The sequence below is a fragment of the Hyposmocoma kahamanoa genome, unplaced genomic scaffold (assembly GCF_003589595.1).
Source record: "Hyposmocoma kahamanoa isolate Upper Pololo Valley unplaced genomic scaffold, ASM358959v1 92, whole genome shotgun sequence".
Lineage (NCBI taxonomy): Eukaryota > Metazoa > Arthropoda > Insecta > Lepidoptera > Cosmopterigidae > Hyposmocoma > Hyposmocoma kahamanoa.
Window position 1 is genome coordinate 3,308,102 of NW_020654748.1, and position 22,257 is coordinate 3,330,358.

Here is a 22,257-nt window from a genome sequence, read left to right on the forward strand (position 1 = left end):
ATTAGCTAGTTTTTAAAAATTAAGTATATAGTCTTCACACCACTCGTGAACATGAATATAATGACAACATTAAATTTATTTAACAATGTAACACCTTAAAAAGATTAAGTAGATATGAATTTAGCATAGATATATTATACGTAGATATATTAGCATATATATTATATTATTTACATATTAGTAAAATGTTTCTTGGTCCGATTTATTTTGACTCTGCCTAAACCATGACTTTATCAAGAAAAAGTAGGTAGGTACAGAACAGTGGTTGGAACTTGCAATCAGTACATACACGATTATTATTTATAATAAATTGTAATACATAATAAAATTACTAATACATAATTACAATTGTACTGAGTAAGTACCATAAATCTAAAAAGTTTATTTAATTAGTTTAAATTTATCTAATTGCTTGAAAATAATTTTTCTTTGTCAGTTCTAGAGCAGACATTTTATACCGCCAGTGGAAAGGTATTACGTCTAAAGTGCCACATACAACAGGAGCAAATACAATGAAATAACAAATATAAAAGCACCGCGAGAAAGTGGAAAATTATAGGATTACTTTGAAAAGCGCTCAAATCGCAATGGAACTTGACAGAATGATGCACATAAAACTTGTGATATTATGACTATATGACTCGTTTTCGCTCAAAATGTAGCTACAGACATTTTACCTTTCCACTTACGATATGATAATAACGAAATTACAGAAAGCTAAATGTCGAGATCATTTGCAGAAGCATCAATGCAATAAGGTCGACCTTAAATACAAACTATCGCATTTGTACTTCAATTGAATTACCAGTAGGTATGGTGGGCCAATATGTATTATAATACAAACTGTTGAAAATTGTACCTTATCTCATTTCCTTAGCGTCCAAATTTACAGATTTAAAAGTGATAGTTTGTATAGCTTGCTGTGAGACCATACAGCATTGAACCTAATACCATCTAGTGTGCACTGGTTTGGCCTAGCAACAGTTTAAAACAGTCAATAGGTGGTAAAGAAACGGAGTAACGTGCTCTCACGGCAGCTAATTGACTTTATCTCTTGTTTTTGTTTTTCATGGTGAGACGCCGCCAGAAGCTTGTCTTTTCCACTGGCGGCTGTTCTTCCCGTGCCTCTTCGCCTCTCGTCTCTCCTCGCAACATATCCAAGAATGTCGGATCGCTTTTCCGGACATTCTTCTCGATTTTAACAGCTTCCGCGCTAAGTTCTGCCTTCAGCTTCTCAGGGCTCGTGTTCTCGACCTTAAACTCGTTAGGGTCTTCAACGAACGCTTGTTGAAGGTCGCGCATTATCTTTTTCCGTATAGTTTTTTTCATGCTAAGATGTCTTTCTAAAGTCTTTACATCTCCATTACCGTAAGATCTGTAGTCATCTTTTTTCTTCTTGGCAGTCTTTTTGGTTTTTTCGTCGACATCATCGTAATTCTTGGCATCGTATTGTTGGTTCAGGCCAAAGATATCGCGAAGGTGTGGTATGGCTCGCTCCGACGTCATTGTGGATACACAGGCGCCGCTTACGCCCTTTCTTGCGGTCACAGACACCTCATGGTATTATTACCTGGAATCAAACAAAGAGACGGTTTGAGAAAACAGTACAAGTATTACGCTGATTGGTCATTGTGTTGGCTAGATAAATTTAAAATCTAAAGTACGATACGGCAAAGATGTAAAAACGCAAATATCACGTGATATAACTGTGATTTGCATTTTTGTTCATCGGAGAGTTGTGTGATTGTCGCTAATGCAATGAATGCAAATCACGTCTTTCTCGTTTTCAGTTTTAGGCAATAAATCTCGCTGTTCTCCTCGGAAAGTCACTCGAGTATGCTCCGCTGCAGACTAGCGTTAGACTATTAGAGAGCAGACCTGTAGTTAGCACATCTACTGACATACAATGGTGGCGATAAAGAACCGAGGCTTTGTAGCGTAACTGTGATACACTGTCAGTGACTGCTGTAACGACTTCCCTTCTACGGTTCAACTTGTAGGTTGCATTTGGACTAATACGCAGAAAAGTGAGACAGTAATCTACATTTTGAGTTCTTAGGTTTTCGCGATTGTTACACATAGTAAACTAAACTATTTTTCTGATCTAAATGGCGTATATTTCGACTCATCCGAAGAACAGAGTCCGATGTGATTATATAGCGAAAAGAGAATACGTAAGTTACGAGAATAATTTCATTATTCATACTAAGGCCTATATGGATAGGTGTTTTGATAATTTATATATCTTATTTCGTTACGCAAATATAAAATCGAACAACAGTCGATCTGACATCCACACCGAAGAAGAACGAACGAAATGTACTATGTTCTGAGAACAAGTAGTCTTGCACATAGACCTTTGTTCTACGGATGAGTCGATTTGTATTTTCAAATAAACCAAAGTTTCGGGCCTTTACAGGTCCCATGGTCATAGTCATGACTGACATCATCACAGGCACTTTAGATCCGAAAAAATAGTTCCACTACCAGTAATCTACATTGATTATTGTATTCAAAAAAATATTTATATTATGTAGATAGTTTATATTAGCGTAACGCACTAGCACATTGAATGATATAATTTTCGCAGATATGAAAATTTCAAGTATACAGTTCGATAGAGCTCAGAAAACTGTTCCTGTCAAAAGTGACCCTGTGGAGTTAGATACTTAATGATAACTTTATTCAGTATAACTCACAGATATTTTGGTAAAGTTATAGCAACAATTCAAGTGAATTAATTTTGAAACAATATGTTTTCTTTAAAGTTGTATACTTGTACAAAATTTGTGGGACCAACATTTTTCAATTTTTTATTTCTTCAAAGCACGTGTTTTCGTTCACAACTGTACGCTCTCAGCGGCAGAGCATCCGTGCTGCATTGTGTTCAAAATATAATAAAGTGCGCTTGACTGCATCTCTTGCGCCGGCGCCGCTCACCGGCGACTGGCGAACTGGCAAACAATGCTTCCCCGTTTAACGCCGTTTCGTACGAATTCCCGCTTAATAGTACTACCGATCAGCTTCCAAGATTGTTCACGGACACGATGCAACACATCTTCACTTTCCACGCTATTGTAATGAAAGTCGCAAATTTCTATTCAAAGAACGTTGAATTCAATATTAACTTCACGTTTATGAAGAACGATTCGGAAATTCACACGAATATTTTATTATTATACAACAAAAAATGTTAGTGAAGTAACAAATAAATTACTAAGAAAAGTCAGCAGTTTATATTCAGTTAAATACCAATACTAATGACCAAACAAATAACATGTTTACTGGGTTTTATTATTTATTACGGTGTAGTAAACAGTAAGTTCATACGCTGTTACGACCAACACGGGTTCATTATACACTATCTTCCCTGTTTAAGCTTGGGTAAACTCTCTCAACAAACCATTAAAACCGACTGGCGTAAATAGCCAACATCCCAACCCATAAAACCAGTCAATACATTTCTCTTGCGTGTACGGTAACCGTTTAACAGCTGACATTAACATTGGTTGAGGTCACTGCACTTTACCTAACTCTACACATGATCGGAAGCGGCCATCTTGCACGATGACGTCATCGCACTGGTTACATTTCTGCTAAGATTTTGGTTTTATTGATTTCTTAGTCCGAAACATCTATGTAAGACTAGACAGAAGACACGGAACTAAATCAAACCCTTCACAATTATCTTGTTTGACACTCAATTTGCAATTTCCATCGCACATAGCTGGTAAAAATATATCAGTTACCTTACCGCAACCACAAATCAGGTCAGAATCACGATTATGTCATTATATGCCTACGTACATCTACTACAAAATATAAATGTACAGCCAAGACTACATCAAGCTTGACACTTTGGACTTTAGACTGTTCATAGAGCAAGTGGCATAGTATTGATTTTAAATCTTAAGTGTTAAGCTTGGCGTGCACTTGACCATGTACAATAATCTTCTTTAAACGGCGAAGTTTTAAACTTTTAATCCATATTACAATCAACATGTATATGTAGCAATTTCCTCGCTCGTCCAACGGTACCATTGGACAGTTATCGTGCGCAAAAGCTGTAAAGACGTGGGTGAAACACGTTCAGATCAGATTCAATCGCACAAGCCGAAAAGACTGGCTATGGCAATTTTTATTCCCAAAAAAAGAAATAAAGTCAAGATTACTTAGATTTTTTTTGTAATACTAAGTGACAGAACGAATAAAACGTGCGCCTGGTGGTAAGCACACATGCATATAGTCGCGGCACCGATGCGCTCGTCATTTGTTGACAAGTCCCATGTGCCTGTAATTTCACTAGCACCCTTACCCTTCAAAACTGGAACGAAGCGAAGTAAAGCTCACATTACGGCGTGGCGGTAATGTGACCTTTACTATAGATATAGGTAAGGTGGCAGTATTTCCCTGGACGAACTCATTCACAAGGAGCTCTAATGCTACTGATTTCATGTATTGATGACAGAGTCCTTGAACTTTTTCCTACATCGCACACGAAACTAATTAGGTACTGTCGTAATTCAAAATTGTGTAATTGAGAGGACACGATTTAAATAAAAAAATTAAGGAAACCGTATATTCTCGTTTATAAATGGATAATTAAGTATTTGTATAAATAAAAGCAATCACATTATTTGCGATGTTAATCCCATAAGATCCATTCAGTATATTTTTGAAATTCAAATTGCTTTTGAGCTACGACAGAATTCGGTTTCATATGTGGAATATGGAGCCGAGAGATTTATTTTGTTGCTTATCATTGAACACAAGAGACACTGTTACCTAAATCTACTTTTATTTGAGCAAACACTTCTTAGTTCAACACACATGCAGGTTGCTGTAATTAAATGGTGGATGGTAATCTACAACCATCATGTAAACACAGCATACTGGCACAATTGTTACGGAGTATTATGTAGGTCCGTTGGTAAGTAGGCCAGTGCTGGATGGACACAGCTCGACAAACAAAGTGAAAAAGCAAACTCGTTTGAACACATCGAATTGTTTTTAATTGATTGTGTTTATTAATGTACTGCTTCCCATTTTTTAAGGGATTTGTTGAAATTGGGTCACGTATTCCGGCAATTTATTCGTGACACGTGATTGTTTACAATAATAAAACCGCCGATTGGCAAATGTGGTTAAATTACAATTCCGTCTGTATTTACGGTTATGAATAATCCACCGGAAATACAAATGAAACAATAGAACACATCGTTCGGTTTAAGTACGTAAACGTTATTTAGCAGTAAAATAGTAATTTAGAATTGGATATTATACCGCAAAAGCCATTGTATGTTTTTTACTGAGAAATATCCAATTTCATTTTACGAGCAATGGCAATGAAAATTGTTGATCCATTAAATCTTACACGACATGAAACAGTAGGTATAAATTACGATACGTACGGGGAGGCCCCTATTAAAGTTTTGGATTATGATCATAATATTAGAGTGTTAAAGTTCACAATGGACTGACAATTTGGTTTGCTAACACAATTAATGTTTAGAGAATACCAGTTATTAAGGCCTAATTATTCCGCCTGCAGAGATATTGTGCAAATTGACCTACTGTCTGACGCAAGCGGTTTGCGTCAAAAATCTTTAGATTTTAAAGGGCTTATCGAGCTCTTAGGTTTTAACGATTGTTAAACATAGGAAATATATTTACAAACTACCAAACCAACTATTCGGGTCCTTTACGCCTGTGAAATTACGTAATGGCGAATTTGTGAGAATGATATTGAGGGGAAGATAGAAGTGAAAAAAAAGAGAGGAAGACCAAGAATGGCGTATAGTGAACAAATAATAGAACAAGATTAAACTGAACAGCTATAAGGAGGTCAAAGAGTTGGCTATGAACCGTGAGTTGCGGTGGAGGCTACACTGACAAGAGCTTGGCTCTGAAATAGAAAGATAACACCTATGAAAGGCGGAAAAAAACATTAAGATCAAAAAAGCAATAGTTTCATTTCCTATTTTATAGGGCTTCCTTGCAATTGTAAAAATTGTTTGAGTTTTTATCAATGTTGCATAACATTAAGGACAGCAAAAGCAAGGGTAACAACAATGCTTATAACCTTTTGTTCTATAGCGTAGAGCCTCAAGCTATTCAATCGTGCCCATCCATTCATCGTATAACGTGGTATAACGGTGCCTAAGGAAGCCATGGAGGTTTAAAAATGGTCAGATCTCGGACCAGCAGCGTAGCATTTATTATGGTTTGTTATCCTACGGAGGCTGCACAAATTTAAAAACAATTACATCGACCTTGCGACTTTGTAATGATCTTTATTAAATTTAAAGTTGTGTTAGTTTACCCAAGTGTTTTGTCAGACCAATCTTCATTGCATACTCAGCTGCGACTAAAGACTTCTTTAATGATGTTTTCATCACAATTGCTTGTGTCATGACATGCAGGCAAATTCAACCGTAATTTCCTAAATTACGACTTTTTCATTACATTATCGCCGTATGGATTTGTTACGTCAAGATTGAGCTAAAAGATTTTATGGTCGAAAAATGTGATCGAATATTTCGCATAAACTTGAAGTACAAAAAAGAAAAGTAAACATATGCAATTTAACTATATTTAACTAAATTTATTTTGTTAATTCAAATTCTGCAGTATTTTTAGAATTTTCAAATTATTTATTTTATTTCTAATACCTTTCCGATGCATTGTGGCTGCATGAGTCTGCGCCTTTTATAACATCTTAGTTCGAGTTGTATTATCTGTGGAAGAATAGCTGGCAGTTTGTTAAAAAAATCCGCCATTTGCAAAATTCGTAATGTTATGTTGTGAAGCGATATTTACTCATACAAGAAATAATTTATCGTTGTATCCATTTCCTCGCAAATGCGAAAAATTACAAGCTTCGAGTCATTAAAGCCCTTGCCTTCGGGCTTCTAACAAACTCTCGTTAGTAATTTCTTCTTTACCGCTTACACAATGACTACTATTCTAGAATAATTATCAATCGGTAATGAATCAAAAAGGTTCTGTTTGGTTTGACAGTATCGGTTTCTGTTTAATTGCAGCAAGTATTTATTTATTTATTTTATTTATTTAATAAGGTACATCCACAGAATACATATTACACTTTCTTAAAACCTTAAATACTTATTTTAATTTCTAATACATATTCCATTAAGGAGTACACAACATTCGCAAATTATATGTCACATTATATTTAAAAACAATATCAAATTGAAATAATTAGAATAAGAATCATGATCAATATTCATTTAAAAATTAGGGATATATAATAAGGTTTTATACAATAATTTAACACATAATACTACCTAACGATACACAATACTGCGACACAATGTATCATTAATTATTTATTGCTACTTAATGAAGCGACTGCAATACACTACGTCTAAACAAGGGCAAGGAGTCACTGAAAATGTCAACATTTGGAAATCTACTGCAAAGCTCCCCATATGCGGTACTGATTCTATTCACAGGAGAATGAGTACCTAAATTAGTTCGGCTACACGATGTTTTAAAAAGGTTAGACAAAGGCTTGCGAGGAACATTATAAGGAACTGAGATATTTACTCGACTTAAAATTTGCGCGGAGTCAGTAGAAGCATTTACAATTTTATAGAGAAATACAAGATCATGCAATTTACGTCTTTCCCTTAAGCTAATTAAATTAAAATGAGCCAATCGCTGGTTGTAAGGACATCTACACGAAATTCCCGGAGACATGAAGGCCAGATACCTAGTGAAGGCTCTCTGAATTCCTTCAAGCCTCTGAGAGTGAACGGTATATACCGGATTCCAAACCACACTCGCATATTCCAAGATACTACGAACCAAACAGTCATACAATAGTAGCTTGGTTCGCGGAAATCTAAAATCTCTTGCATTCCTTTTTATAAAACCCAACATCCTTGCTGCTTTACGGGCAATACTGTCAACATGTATATCAAATTTCAATCTGCTGTCAATGATAACTCCAAGATCCTGTATTTGTGTGACTCTTTGCAACATAGTACCATCAATATGATAACTAGTGGCAACAGAAACTCTTTTCCTAGTAAATTTTATGTGCTGACATTTGGTTGCATTAAGCACCATGCAATTAGCGTCACACCAGCGTTTAATTCTGCTTAAATCGTTTTGCATCAACTCAGCGTCTTCTAGAGTATCTACTGTTTTGTAAAGTTTTAAATCATCGGCATACAAGGAGAATCTCGAATGTCGTATTTCTTGAGTAATATCATTTACAAACACAGTGAAAAGAATCGGTCCCAGGATTGATCCCTGAGGAACCCCTGACTTTGCACAGTAATAATTTGATACATGTCCCCTAATATTAACTACTTGTTGTCTATCCGTTAAATAAGAGCCAAACCATTGTAACAGATTGCCATGTATACCTATGTGTTGCAACTTCAATACCAATAATTTGTGACTGACTTTGTCAAAGGCACAACTAAAGTCCGTATACACGGCATCCACTTCGAGACCTCCATCAACCTCAGTCATCACATCATTCACAAACTCAACTAAGTTCGTAAGAGTTGAACGACCAGTCCTGAAACCATGCTGATGTACAGAAATATAGGGATTTACAAAGTTTGTCACTATAGGACGTAACAACTGTTCAAAAAGCTTTGCGAGGCAAGACAGAATAGAAATGGGTCGATAATTTTTTACATCACTAATATCTCCTTTTTTGTGAACAGGAACTATCCTAGCCTTTTTCCACTCTTGGGGAAATCTACCATCCTGAAGAGACCTATTATAAATCAGCATTAAAGGTAGAGCCAAAACAGGTGCACACAATTTAAAAAATACAGGTGGTATTCCATCAGGGCCGGCAGCCTTTGAACCATCCAATGATTTTAAGCCTTTCTCAACTACCTTGTCAGAGATATGTACTCTTGACAAGTTACCAAATGATAACTCTGAATATTGTAGTTTAGAAGAAGATTCTGCCACCGTTGCGATAGGCTGTATATCCGTGTAAGTTGCTGAAAAGTGATTTGCAAACAATTGTGTAATGGATGGTCCTGAATCCGCCGACGCACTATCTAGGTGCATCACCGACGGAATGGAAGTTCCATTACCGCGCTTCTCAGAAACATACCGCCAAAAATCTTTAGGTTGTTTCTGGATCTTCGTTTCAATGTGACTTTTGTACTGGGCAAGACACAGTTTATTCAAATTGTGGCAAAGATATGTGGCAAAGGTATGTAGAAAAGAGTAGCTATACTCCTGAAACTTGCTTTTGTGGCTGTCACTGTGGTATTTACATAGCTGCCTATTTATATAGCATAATGTCTCGCAAATGTACACATTTTTTTGGTTATTTATTATCAATTTGTACAATTTTGGTTGAAATATACTATTGATTTGAAATATAATGTTCCTTTTTTGTATTTAAATAAAGAGAAACCCGGAAGTACGTTTCATTAATGGTACCCAAATTTCAACTTTTCGTATCACAAAAGCAAAGTTTTTGCAGGAAAATAAAGTGTTTTCTAATTTTTATGTTAGAATACAAACAAAAATCGTGTCACATGGTGTTATGACTTTACACCATAACTCCTTTTTAACCGACTTCGAAAAAGGAGGACTTTTCAATTTGACTGTATTTTTTTCTATAATAAGAATAATGATATATTTATCGATTCTTAGGTTTTCGCGATTGTTGCGCATAGGAAATGAAACTACTTTTCCGTATTTAAATCGAGTATAATTTGTTCGCGTATATATTTATTCACAAAAATAACGTTTGTTGGTACATGCGTAGGTACAGTTTTTCGTAACAATTAAGCGATTCCCTGACTTCCAAATTAAGAAAACTTGTATCTTAGAAGTCAGTGATCCATCATGAACACAATAATTTTTAGGTACAGGGTGAAAAGCACGTCAAGTTTTACGACAAGAACAATCCAAAGTACAAAGTGTTAACCTTGACGTGCTCTTGACTGTACCTAATTACATGGAGCTATTCATAAACGTTAACTTAAAATTTTGTAAAATTTAAAACCGTGTTTGTGAACCGATTTTGATTACTCTCTTTTGTTGGGAAGAGGGTAACTCAGTATTGGTCCGATTTAAATTTGAAGAAAATATTCTTCCTCCAAGGGAGGCAAACTAGGGGATGAATCCTGTTTCGCGCGTTTTCGGCTAACCGATTCTAATAAAACTTGGCAAATAGATGTAATTCCACGAAGTTTTCAGGTCGGTTTTTTAGTAGGTACCTACTCTGTACAGAGATTATCTTCTTATCGTTATTATATTACTAACTACTAAATGACTTAACTCCTTATTGCCTTGAAAGTTAATCGTCCCAGACGCTTATTTAACCGATTCTGTAATTGTTTTAATTTTTTTTTCATTATGGTAAAATGGTTTCAATTGTTATTATAATAGATATATGCCTATGATCCGTAACGAATCGGTGAAGTCTCGCTTTTATCACGTTTCTGTAATTAAGAGACATTACCGCTATTTACCACCCACAGAGCGCCCATAACAAAGTAAGATTTCGATTATTTTCTCCTTTGGTAGTACTTAACTTCTTTCTTAATTTATTATGAGAAACTTGACAAAAGTTGATGGAGCGCAACGTTAGTACGCTGGTACAATTTTGTTGTTATCTCGACGGTTATTCGCATAATAATCGTCAGTTATTTATCGTAATAACGTGTTTAATTAAATGCCTACACGTGAGAGGTGCGAGCGTCTCGCCCTGATTGTCACACGCAAGCGCAGTGCCGCATCACCACGTGGCGGCGGTAAACGGGAAAATCATTTCTCTGTCACTCTCTCTTCCCACTTCATAGGTTGTGAACTAACAACAGAGCACAAATGCTATATTAAATTTTGGTTTTATTTTTCTATGATTTTGTGTTGATAAATAAAACCAAAAAGCTGCGATAAAGACCAACAAGGTGTATTTACGACCAACGAGGTGTAATTAAGACCAAAGAGGTGTAATTAAAACTAAAGAGGTGTAATAAAGATCAGAGTTTAGTCATTTAAATATATAATAATATAATTGGTAACATTTGCAAGCCACATGTGATATCATGACAAGTCTGTAAGAATTGTAACGCAAACTAATATTGTTGGCACATCTGTGATTTTGTTCTTAAGACTAAGTGTTATTTAGGGCAAGATAACAAGGCGGGATGTGGGTTTGGTCTGTGCCATAGATTTCAAGAAACAAACGTACAGAAAAGAATTTTAAAATTTAGCAAATTATAGTTATAGAATGTTGAGTACGTGGCCACCCTGTACTTGTCATTGTAAATTAGCAACAAAACGTCCACGTCCGCGCAGGAAGTTGCGTACACGCACTTTATTTTCCACTTTTATTCCTCTAATGGGAACGGAATGCCAAGCAGTCATAGCATTACATTTATGTGTTCACTATATTACTACATGCGTCATTACTTCGGTATTCCTCCTGCACCAGTGACATGATGTTACTAATTAAATTGGTATTTTTTAAATTTTCGCTTTGGAAAAGAACCAGGGTCTGAAGTGATAATTATTATTGATATTTATATCGATTAATTTACTTTCATAACTATCTTCATATTTATAAAATAATTGGAACAAAAAAATGTTACTACTAGCAATGTCGTGCCATATGTTTGTATCCGAGACGTATCCAAACGTGTTAAATGCCAATTTAAAGTCCAAATCGTTTTTCGCTCAAAAAAGACAAAATCGGTAAGGATAATTATTAGATAATTGTCATGATAATTATCAAATAAAACAAGTATCTTGTTAATCGAACCCTGATAAGGCCATACTGAAGCCATTATTTATTCTTTGGTATTTTAATATTTTATGCAAATAGGAGTATGTACATACATAAATCAAATAGGATGGAATATAACTATGTTTGTCGAGACACGTAAGCCATTATTCTTTCTTAATTATGGATTATTATTTTTGTATTATTTTTCTTCCTGTTATAATGCAACTTTGAACTTCTCTTTCATTTTATGAAGTAAGTTCTGCTTTATTACTTAGAGGTAATAATGGTTGCGCACTCTCAAGCTATTAAATTATGAGCGACTACTTTATGCGAGCCAGTAGGTCTTACGAATTTCTTTATCTGATTGTTGCGGATCTTTGTCTTGTGTTTAAATAGCTTTTTTGCTTACGAAATAAGGGATTATTTTCTTTGTTTGTTCGATCTTTATTGTAAAAATGTCATAATAGTGAATAAAAATATTTTTCCGTCATTTCCAAGCTAGAAATCAAAATTAAATTCCCGCAAGTATCTAGCTTCATGATCTCGAAGTACATAGAGTTATTACAGCACGATGATTCCCACAGTCGAGCTGTGCGTTTTATAATACAGTGTTACTTCATAACCACTGTTCATTCAATTATTGTTGCGCAAACAAGTTCACTCAAGGTTCGGTCGCAGGCGCAGACGTGTGATCATGGATCACAATAGATTAATGACTGCGTCATGGTTTACTTAGTGTTAAAAGGCTGTAATCTTGATTGGCGTATTTTGGTGATAACACCAGTTGTTTATTGATAACGCCTTAGGTGAATTTAAAAACATACCTAATAACTGAGAACAGTTATTCCCTTTATGGTTTTAGTACAATATTCGCAGAACTTTGTAAAAGGGAACGTAAAATTCAAATTAATATTCGAAATAAGCAGAAGTTGAGAAACTGCATGTATAAAATCTCTCAAACAATCTGAGATTATGAAGAGATCTTGGATGCTCAAGGCAAATATTACAAAGGTCTCTAGCTGTAGTAAATTGTACATGATGACCCCTGGATCTGGCGGTCATTGAGAGAAAGTGATGTTACTTGAGATGGACATGTACAGGTGCAACGACACTATAGGTATCTTGAGTTCAACGAAGTGTGGCGCGAGGCCCTATCTACAAATGACTTGGATGATGTTTCTTTACATATCCCCACGTATATCAACAACTTCGTTAAAGAATCTCTCCGGATTGTAGAAATTTAAATTTTCTCTATTGTAAACTCTATTCTGTACGTACAAAATGTACACTGTGTGTATAAATTATAAATTGGTGTCACTCGACGTATACGTTCTAAACCAGATGTGCACACCGATAAACGAGTAGATTTTAAATTTTCGGAAGCGGATTATTATTCAATGTGGATCTGGTTTGTATAACCAGACCAAAAGAAAACAAGGAAAAATATTGTTCTAAGTTGCAAGGCAATTGGAACTAATCTAGGTATGTTTGTCAAACTCTTCCTACGCTTAAAAATCGAACTACATATGGTGTTGCTACAGTCGCAGTGCGCTTTATAATTATTGCAGAACCAATGTACTCTCCTATTGGAAATTTTCTATAGTTATTAGTTACAGCCTTGCAAACGGCACCATAACAAAAATGAAAATCCATCTGATAAGAGGAACTAACGTTGACCGCTATTTTAATTGCAAATTTAGCGGCTATTATGATGACACAGCCTCAACACGAATTTTTATCGGACAAGTTGCGGTTTTTCAACACGTTTAGATTACAACTGGAAGCCTCTTTAAAAAACTGGTTTGGTAGGATAGGATAAAAAGATTTTTTTTAAATGAAATTAAGTTTGATTTTAAGGGTCAAGCAGAAATTGGGCGAGAGCGGAGAGCATAGCGGCACGGTGCAACATGCTGACCTACAGGTTTGCTCGTTGTAGTAATAAAGCGAAACCAACACTATTTAAATCCTATTGTCAATCTTTTTTTTACAATATCAAGTGACGGGTCGAACAAGTCGTGCGCCTGGTGGTTAGCTACAAACCTGTCCATAACAGTTGCCGTGCCACTCGGAGCTTTAAATCGCAAAGATCTGACGGGCACTGCCACTGTGCACGTCACCCTGAGACATAAGTTGACAAGTCCCATTCTCCGGTAATTTCTCCAGCACACACCCTTAAAAAAACCGAAAGCAGCAATGCTAACATTGCTGCTTGGCGGTTGTGGCAGTACTTTCCTGGACGAACTCTTTCACATAGAGCTCTACTGCTGCTGAAATCAGTGATAACAATCATAGAACATGAGAGCCTGTAGACCAATTACAGTAAAAAATCGCTAAATGCTCTCTGTGTTCAATATAATAACGGGTTCAGGGTGCTGCTGGGCTTTCCTCGTTTCTGCAGTACAGCAGGCAATGTTTACGCAAACAGACGATTTCTATACAATGATTAGAAAGAAGAAAGCATCTTTACTGCAGAGGTCTAGGAACAGCTCTAACAGTACATACCCTAAATATGTACAGTAAGAAATTGGTGGAGCCTATGTTTAAGCGTTTTTAATTGACTTCAAAAAAAGGACGAGGTTCTGAATTCGACCGTATTTTTTTTGTATGTATGTTACGACTTATTGTACGTACAAGTTATTGTATTTCGATGATTCTTTATTGAAAAAATAGGTAGGTAAAGGTACCTCATTAGTGGTTCGGTACCCCATTCGAATTTGAAGAAAACATTCCACCTCTTGGGGTAGCAAATTGGATCCGATTTATTGGATTTCACCCACTTTCTGTTAACCGATTTCAATTAAACTTGGCTAATAGATGATATTCGGCAAATGTTTGAGGTCGGTTTTTTTTATAAAAAAGTTAGTAGTTATTTTGTACTGGATTCCTGCGCACATTCTCGTAAACATACCCGATACAAATCATTGAAAACAGAAAAGATACACTGTCCAGGAGATGATGCATTGATATAATGCTCTTTTTATTTTTTACTGTTGTGATGGTGTGGCCTGAAAATAACGTTTACTAACAGAATCATACGTAACTTTTCGTGTATTACTAACAAATGGACTTACAAGATCTAAAAAAATACTATTTTCAGATAATTTTAATTGGTGTATCATTTCTTTCAATATAAATTCTATAATCTATTAAAGGCAAGTTATTAAAACAAATATAAACTTCGACTCTAACGCCAAGTCTAGCAAAACGTTACAAACAAACGTTTATTTATGTACGAGCTGTTCGCGCTCCTTTCCACCTACATGTTACACTTAATTCAATTTAGAGATTTCGAAACGCCAGTAACAACGTAGGCTTGAGACTGATCAAGTATAAATAATGTCCCGCTGTATGCGTTATAGGCACTCCTCCATGAAGATCTTATTAGGCAGTAGGGAAGGGAACACTAGTCCGTTGCGCATTGCTAAACAAGATTTTTGGCTGGAGATACAGCTGTCTGTTTTATGCCTTTACACCTTATAGCAAACATTATGTTATAATCGAATTTCCTGTCTTTTACGACGTACTTTGCATAGGTAATGCTTCTAAGGTTTCCTCTTCGACGACGTAATTAGTATTTTGTTCAATTGAACACCTTACATAACATTGTTTTAGTTTTAAATAGTTTGTAATTTTATGAATTTCACGTAACTTAAGGTTAGGCTGTTTTGCTACAATAGTTTTTAAAAACCTCAGTGATGCATGCCAGGATCTTCTTCTTATCATATTGCTGGCATTCACTACAATGCTTGCTGTCGTGGCGAAGGGATTTGTCAATTGACGTAAGGTAAACGCCGATTGTAAAGTGCTGCAAAGGAATGATATTTTGTGCAGGGAAGCTACTTTAGTGTTAAAAGTGTAGAAAAAAATGATCTAGCAGACAAAAAAAAAAATCTAGCGAACTCCCTATCTAAGTAGTGCGATAGATTATAAAAGTAATGTGTGGCGATAGTGGAGTCGTCGTGGGTGCCAAGATGTATGAGATCACGATATTACCCCCCTATTGTATGTAAATCTGTTATGTCTAGGAGCCAGTTTCTGTTCAGCAAAAAACTAGTTATTCTTCGATTCCAAAGGTGTGTTTGCCTATTATTAACTAAATGATCGTTGTATATATGCTCATGCAGTACACACAATGATATTTTTATTGAGAAAATGGATTTAAGTATCATAAATAATGTAAGATGATAGTAAGATGACTGAAAATATAATTTTTTATCTTGTTGCCTTAAATTAAAAACGTATTAAAAGTGCATACTGTTCCCTACAGCCAGATCAAACGTTACCACTAAAAAAGTAAGGACTAAATAATTTAATCCTGCCGTTTTCGTGCTAAGCTTTCGCGTTAGCTTCCGTAGTATTACGTAAAAAATCCGTTATAACAATTTTAATCTCCGTCAGTAGCCACATACGAGAAACTTCAGAATACAAACACCACAATGCGCATTAAACTAATGGTTTCGCTCTTTCCAATAAGCAACCGCACCACATTGAAAGTTTAAGAGTTTCCGCTACTTTTTTATTTTAAAAGTTTTAATATTATTCACTTGCGTTACTTTTAAGCTAGCGCTTGTGGCTGTAGAAGTATATATAATTGCGACCCCTAATAAACAAAAAATGTATGTTTAACATAAGTTACATAAGCTAAACATACATGTATTGTCATTCAGTCATTCGCTTCATGGCAATCTACTTTGTTACACCTCATTTACTCTTCGTATAAGTTACCACATAATATTCGCACGTAACAGTAAAATAACGTAATTCTTTTAGGAAGCATACTATCTTGCAGTGACATCTGTAGGCCCGAATTCTTTCTCCGATGCAACAGATATGATGCCGTGAGAACCATGCTTTATGTTACTTGCCATAAAATTTATAAAGACCATGTTCTTTTATTGCCTTTCTTTAATGTTATCTTGCACGTATATTTCCCAGAGTATTACACTTGTTTGATAAATTAAATTGACGCTGAATGCATGTTTGATATGTTTACAAACGTCAACTGACGTCCGTTACTTGCGGAGAAACGTACCTATTACGTCATAACATGAACGCGTGTCAAGCACTGCTGGCACCGCTTAAGCATGTCCTATAGATTGCAATGTAGCCTCCGCAGCCTCCACAAATCTTGCTTAGCGAGTAAAGTTCAAAATTCAAAAGGAAATAGATGTAGTGGAAATAAATCCGGTTTTATAAAAAAATATTTTTAAGTTTTTTTGTGGTCTTTTAAATGTTTATGACACGAGAGATTTTTGGTAACTGGTAAACGGGTCAAAATTACACGAGTAGCACTGCGTGCTTCAGCGATTGAGCAGAGGGTGATGACGGAACGAAACAAAACGAGAATGACGAGGCAAAGGAATTAACGAACGACTCAAAATTTGAAAACGCCAGGAACCAGAGAAAAGGTGATAAAAAGGCGGAATGACGATAGAAGGAGGTCGCATCGTCACAAGGCTGTTGATCCGCGAACAATTAATTCTCGTTTTCCTTTTGTGCAATATCATCTTTGTATATTAGCAAGAAAGAAATGAGGAGAATAACAAGCTCCATCATTATGTTACTAACGTCCTACTTGTTGATTACTACTTTACTCACTTACTTAAGATTATTCTTAAGGTGTTCTTCGGTAATCTTCATAATACCAACTCTTTTAGTACCTGATTTTTTCGTTACATTTGTTATTGTGACGTCAACAATGAGGTCCATCACATTAACTTTGTTTGATAAAACGCTATCATGACGCGTCGTTAATGGGTGGTAGTTTCGCTAATTTATTTTATTTTTATCTAAAATTACACGCATCGTCCTTGGACAGCAACTAAAAGGCGTCTTCCTGGTGTCGGTTAATGGATTTTCCTTTCCGATCGGCTAGTCACGATCGTGTGATGTCATCCTATCTGTTATCTTTGAGTGTCCTTACACAAAACTAGACAGGAGAAGGCTACTGGGTTATACCTGCTTTTCGAATAACGTCAGTGAACTTATTTCTGTTGAAAGTATAGATATATTATGATTTTTTTTAGTTGTTATATAGCACTGTGTTAAATAGCACTGTTGTTAACAATAGTGCTATTTCTTTGTCTTAGTCTTTGGCATTGACTGGCTTGTCAAATGTCTCTCAGACTTCGTGTTATCGGATACCTTATGAAGTTATTGGGATTTCATAAGTAAAATATCCCCATAGGAAATTCGTTAGCCTTCATTTTCAATATCCGCCTCTCGCAGATTTTCCAACATGTTATGTTTATTATAACACATGCATTTTATTACCGTAAAGTATATAAAGTGCGCCGGATGTGACATGGCTAGCTGGCCACATTATGCCATTACTTCATACCGCACATGGCATCAGGGATGTATCGCGGAAGATGGCAATTTCATTCACGACGGTCAATAGATTTCCTATCCTTTCTATATCACTAACTTGTTGAATTCACTTCTTCTATTACATAATAGGGTAAAAGCTTTATTCTAAGTGAATCAGACATCGGGGAAATGTCACGTGCACGTCTACGTGCACCAGACGCATATAAAAAAAAGCTATTCACAGTCCAGGATGTCAAGTAATGAAGATGCTATGTTGAATTAACTGTGAACGTCAAGGAGGAAACGTTATTGAAATAGAACCAACAAAAAGTTCAAACAAGCATGGAGTCGAACATGATTGGAAATTCGATGTGCGCCCAAGCAGATAATCAGATTTATCGAATGATAAATCTGATATACGGAAACTTAACGCAGCTCGTCATCGCCTCTCACTTCCTACAACTCTATTGACACATCAATCAATCGGTCGGTGTGTAATTTCTTATCCATCAATAATTGAACCCAAAAGTGGTCACTTAATACGAAGCTACTTGAGATAAAGTTCACGTTCCGTGTCTATCGACTTATTTCCTCTCTACCATTGTTCTTGTACACTTTATTGGCACACGCTATCCATAAATCGCCGTCGTATGTCAATGTCAATTTTAATACCATAAACACGTAATTCGTTATTGTTTTGAGCCAAAATGTTGTAAAAAATTTCAACAAATCCACGTCCTTGGGTGCGCTTATCTCTTTTTCTGCTAATCGTGACTAAGTGAGAACAAAAGACGAATTATATCATTGTAAATTAATAACATTCTACTTTCGAATTGCATTATGCTTGCAGCAACCGTAAAAAAGACAAAAGACTGTGGGTGTAAGCTCGTGAGGTCTTGACAAAGACTCTGTTAACCCATATCAGCGCAAAGTAGACCTGAAAGCAATAACTAGAAAATATAGCTAAATAAGTAGCTGTCTGATCAGTCGTGGCGATAACTATTGGAACATTATCTATTCAGGTGAAGTGGAATGGGGGAAAAAAGGCTAATCTTCCAGTGAAAGTGGGCAAAAAGGTGAGCTCCGAAGAACAAGCTATTTTCTCTAACATTATAACTAAGTGTTAAGGCTTATGCCACACTATGGAGCACACAACAAACGATCTTGACATATTGTATGCCATTTGTCTACATGTGAACTTGGTGTATTGAAAGTTTTTGTCGTCCTATTCATTGCTATAATGTAGAGAATTTTCCACTACCTTTCGTAATTCTTAATTTATAGTTATTCGATCTTAGGGTTAATATATCGACTGAAGGAACAAACACTATTATTGCCTATGGTTAATCTATAAATCGCCGACGTATAGGTATGAGTCAATCAACTTTTTTGCCAATAGTGTGGTGAATGTATAATAAAATATGGTATTTGATATTACGATAGTCATCATATCCTAGTTTTATATTTTTTCAAGTATTGAAAACTTAATTTTATTCCTCGTCTGTGTTTACTGCCATTACCAGAGTTTAGCTTATTAAGGCAAAAAAACATCGTTTTGATGTTTTTAATAATTATTAGCTGTTTTATCATACTATAATCAAATAATAAGGTACGTTAAGAAAATATTCACGATTATAGATCGATCGATCACTATCTGTAGTTTTGTCTCTGGTATCACCAATGAATTACACAGAAGTTGTGTATTTTTTTCTAAATATTTGATGAAAACTAACAATCGATTCAGAATTTCCATTTAGATCATAGTGTAATTGGAGATTTTTTAAATTATAATTTACGATGAAAATGGGATAAACTATCGTTTTAAGTTTTCGATTTAAATTACAATTAAATTGGAGTTTTTTTTTAATAATTTAAATTTTATTTACACATTTAGGTACAGCCGAGTGTCGGTAAAAAAGTTGATCGACCCAAATTTCAATAACAGATAGAGCATGTGTAATGGACAAGTCTAACATTAACCTAATCCACGTACGTATGTGTATTATAGTTTTTGTCACAATTGTCGCGCGTAGTGCGCTGGCAACTTGGCGAAGGCGTGGGGGCGTGGCGCACGGTAAATTAACCTATCAATATTATGAAGACGTGAGAACACCAACACAAGATTGATGTCATGAGAAGTTAATTATGTCCCTAACAATTAATACTCTTTATGTAATTAAGCCACACGTGATCATACGTCAAATCAAAAGTGCTTTTACCACATGAAAGTCATAAAAATATCACGAACTACATGAAACAAATTAACGCATCGTGGGTTAAATTCAAACAGTTCGTTGCTTCGTTTATGTTGGAAATATTTTTTACTTTTGAAGTGCGATATCGGGCAATCAAATCTTAAAATAAAATTTGTAGACCCTATTTTAGTTATAAATTAAAAAACCAACCTTAAAAGTCATTCATGCCCTAGTTTGTCACCCTTAGAGGTGGAATATTTTCTTCAAATTTAAATGGGACTACTTCTGAGGTACTTTTCAACAAAAATAGAATCATCAAAATCGGTTCACAAATGACGGAGTCATCGGGTAACATACATAAAAAAAAAATATGTACAGTCGAATTTAACAAAGGTATAATCGTAGATTGTCATATAACTATTTCTAGTAGTTTTTGTGTGTATTCAAATGATTACATTAATTACGAGGTTTACGAATTTAGCTGACGACGGTGTATATGAAATTTAATAACACTCCTATTTTAAGCGTAAATAAGTTATCGAATAATGTCGTAGATTTTTTAAACCTTAGTATAAAGTGTGAATATTACTATAAAGTGTGAGTGATATCGCCTAAAACATCACTTCGTTTGATAAAATAGAGATTATAATCACGACCTACAAAACAATTTCAACCCGTTGTAAAAAAAACAATAAAATCGAACGTATTTAGGCAAACTCAATTTTTCCAGCCTTTTCACGCTTTAGTCGTGGTCAAAGTTGCCCCACTGTCGCTCAACTAAAATCAATCGTCATGTCAGTGATTTCCTAACGTCGTTTGACGGTTTCAAAGCGCAAGATATTGTGAAGCATTTCTTTTATCTCCATTTTCAATAGACTCGAGTCTAGTCACGACTTGCTAACTTAAAGGATAGATTTAACTGATACTTAACACCTATATAATAAAGTTTAGAATCACATCTTTAAGGTGTAATTTATGTTTGTAGAGCTCGTTTGCGGGTTTGAAAATGGCGGAAGCAAGTGACGTAAAGCGAAATCAAAAGTTGCACATGGTAGATCGGCTCGAATTTCGAGACCTTTAGCTAGAGTAAATGGCGGTCTTAACACTTCGCGTGTCTTATTTAAATTACCTACATGCGAACAAAAAACCACTTGGAAAAGTATTGAATGCGTTGAACCTACTTATAAAACAATTACAGTATGGGTTTTGCCTGCGTACGTCTAAATTACTTACTCTTTTTTTTTCATAATATCAAGTGACGGGTCGAATAAGATGTGCGCCTGATGGTAAGCTACACGCCTGTCCATAACAGTTGCAGTGCCACTGCGCCCGTCACCCTGAGACGTAAGTTAACAAGTCCTATGTGCCTGTAATTTCACCAGCTCCCTTACCCTTGTACGGTGGCAGTACTTCCCTGGACGAAAATCAATTGAAAAAAGGTAAAAAGAGAACAATTGCGTCTCGAGAGGTCAATGGTTCAAATCCCTTTGGCGGCATATACCTATCACTTTGATTTGTAAGTTGGTAAGCGTGAAGGAAAAAGTCTTGATGATACTTGCACGTCAAAGAAGGTTCACAAATCTGGTAAACGTACGAGGTTCTCAACCCGCATGGGACTAGCGTGACATCCCAAATGTTCTCTTTAGAAGAGACTAAGTCCAAGCACTGGGACGTATAATAAGTTGACAACGATGACGATCGATCCGGTAAATTGATTTTTTTGTTATAGGAACTCTAATCTATTACTACTCTGAGGGTCGTATTCTAGAACTCTACTCAATGCTCAAGTCAGGATTGCACTGGAAACACAAGCACTGGAAATACGACCCTAATGGCAGGGACTTGAGTATGATTTCGAGTGCTTTTAACCATACTCAAATCTTGACTTGAGTACGATTTCAAGCACTGGAAATACGACCCTAATGGCAAGGACTTGTGTATGATTTTCAGTGCTCACTCCAATACTCAAGTCCTGACTTGAGTATTGAGTAGAGTTCTGGAATACGACTCTGA

The 22,257-nt window shown here is 35.7% G+C and overlaps 1 protein-coding gene across 2 annotated transcripts in view; it reads right to left on the reverse strand.

Annotated features, from left to right (window-relative positions):
- Nucleotides 1-574: 574 nt before the first annotated feature.
- Nucleotides 575-22,257, reverse strand: part of LOC113236501 — a 71,217-nt gene continuing 49,534 nt past the window's right edge. For both annotated transcript variants that reach the window (XM_026472608.1, XM_026472607.1), the window contains one exon: nucleotides 575-1,570. In XM_026472608.1, coding sequence (XP_026328393.1) covers nucleotides 1,048-1,506 — 459 coding nt within the window. In that variant the 5' untranslated portion in view covers nucleotides 1,507-1,570 and the 3' untranslated portion in view covers nucleotides 575-1,047. The remainder of the gene's footprint in view (nucleotides 1,571-22,257) is intronic.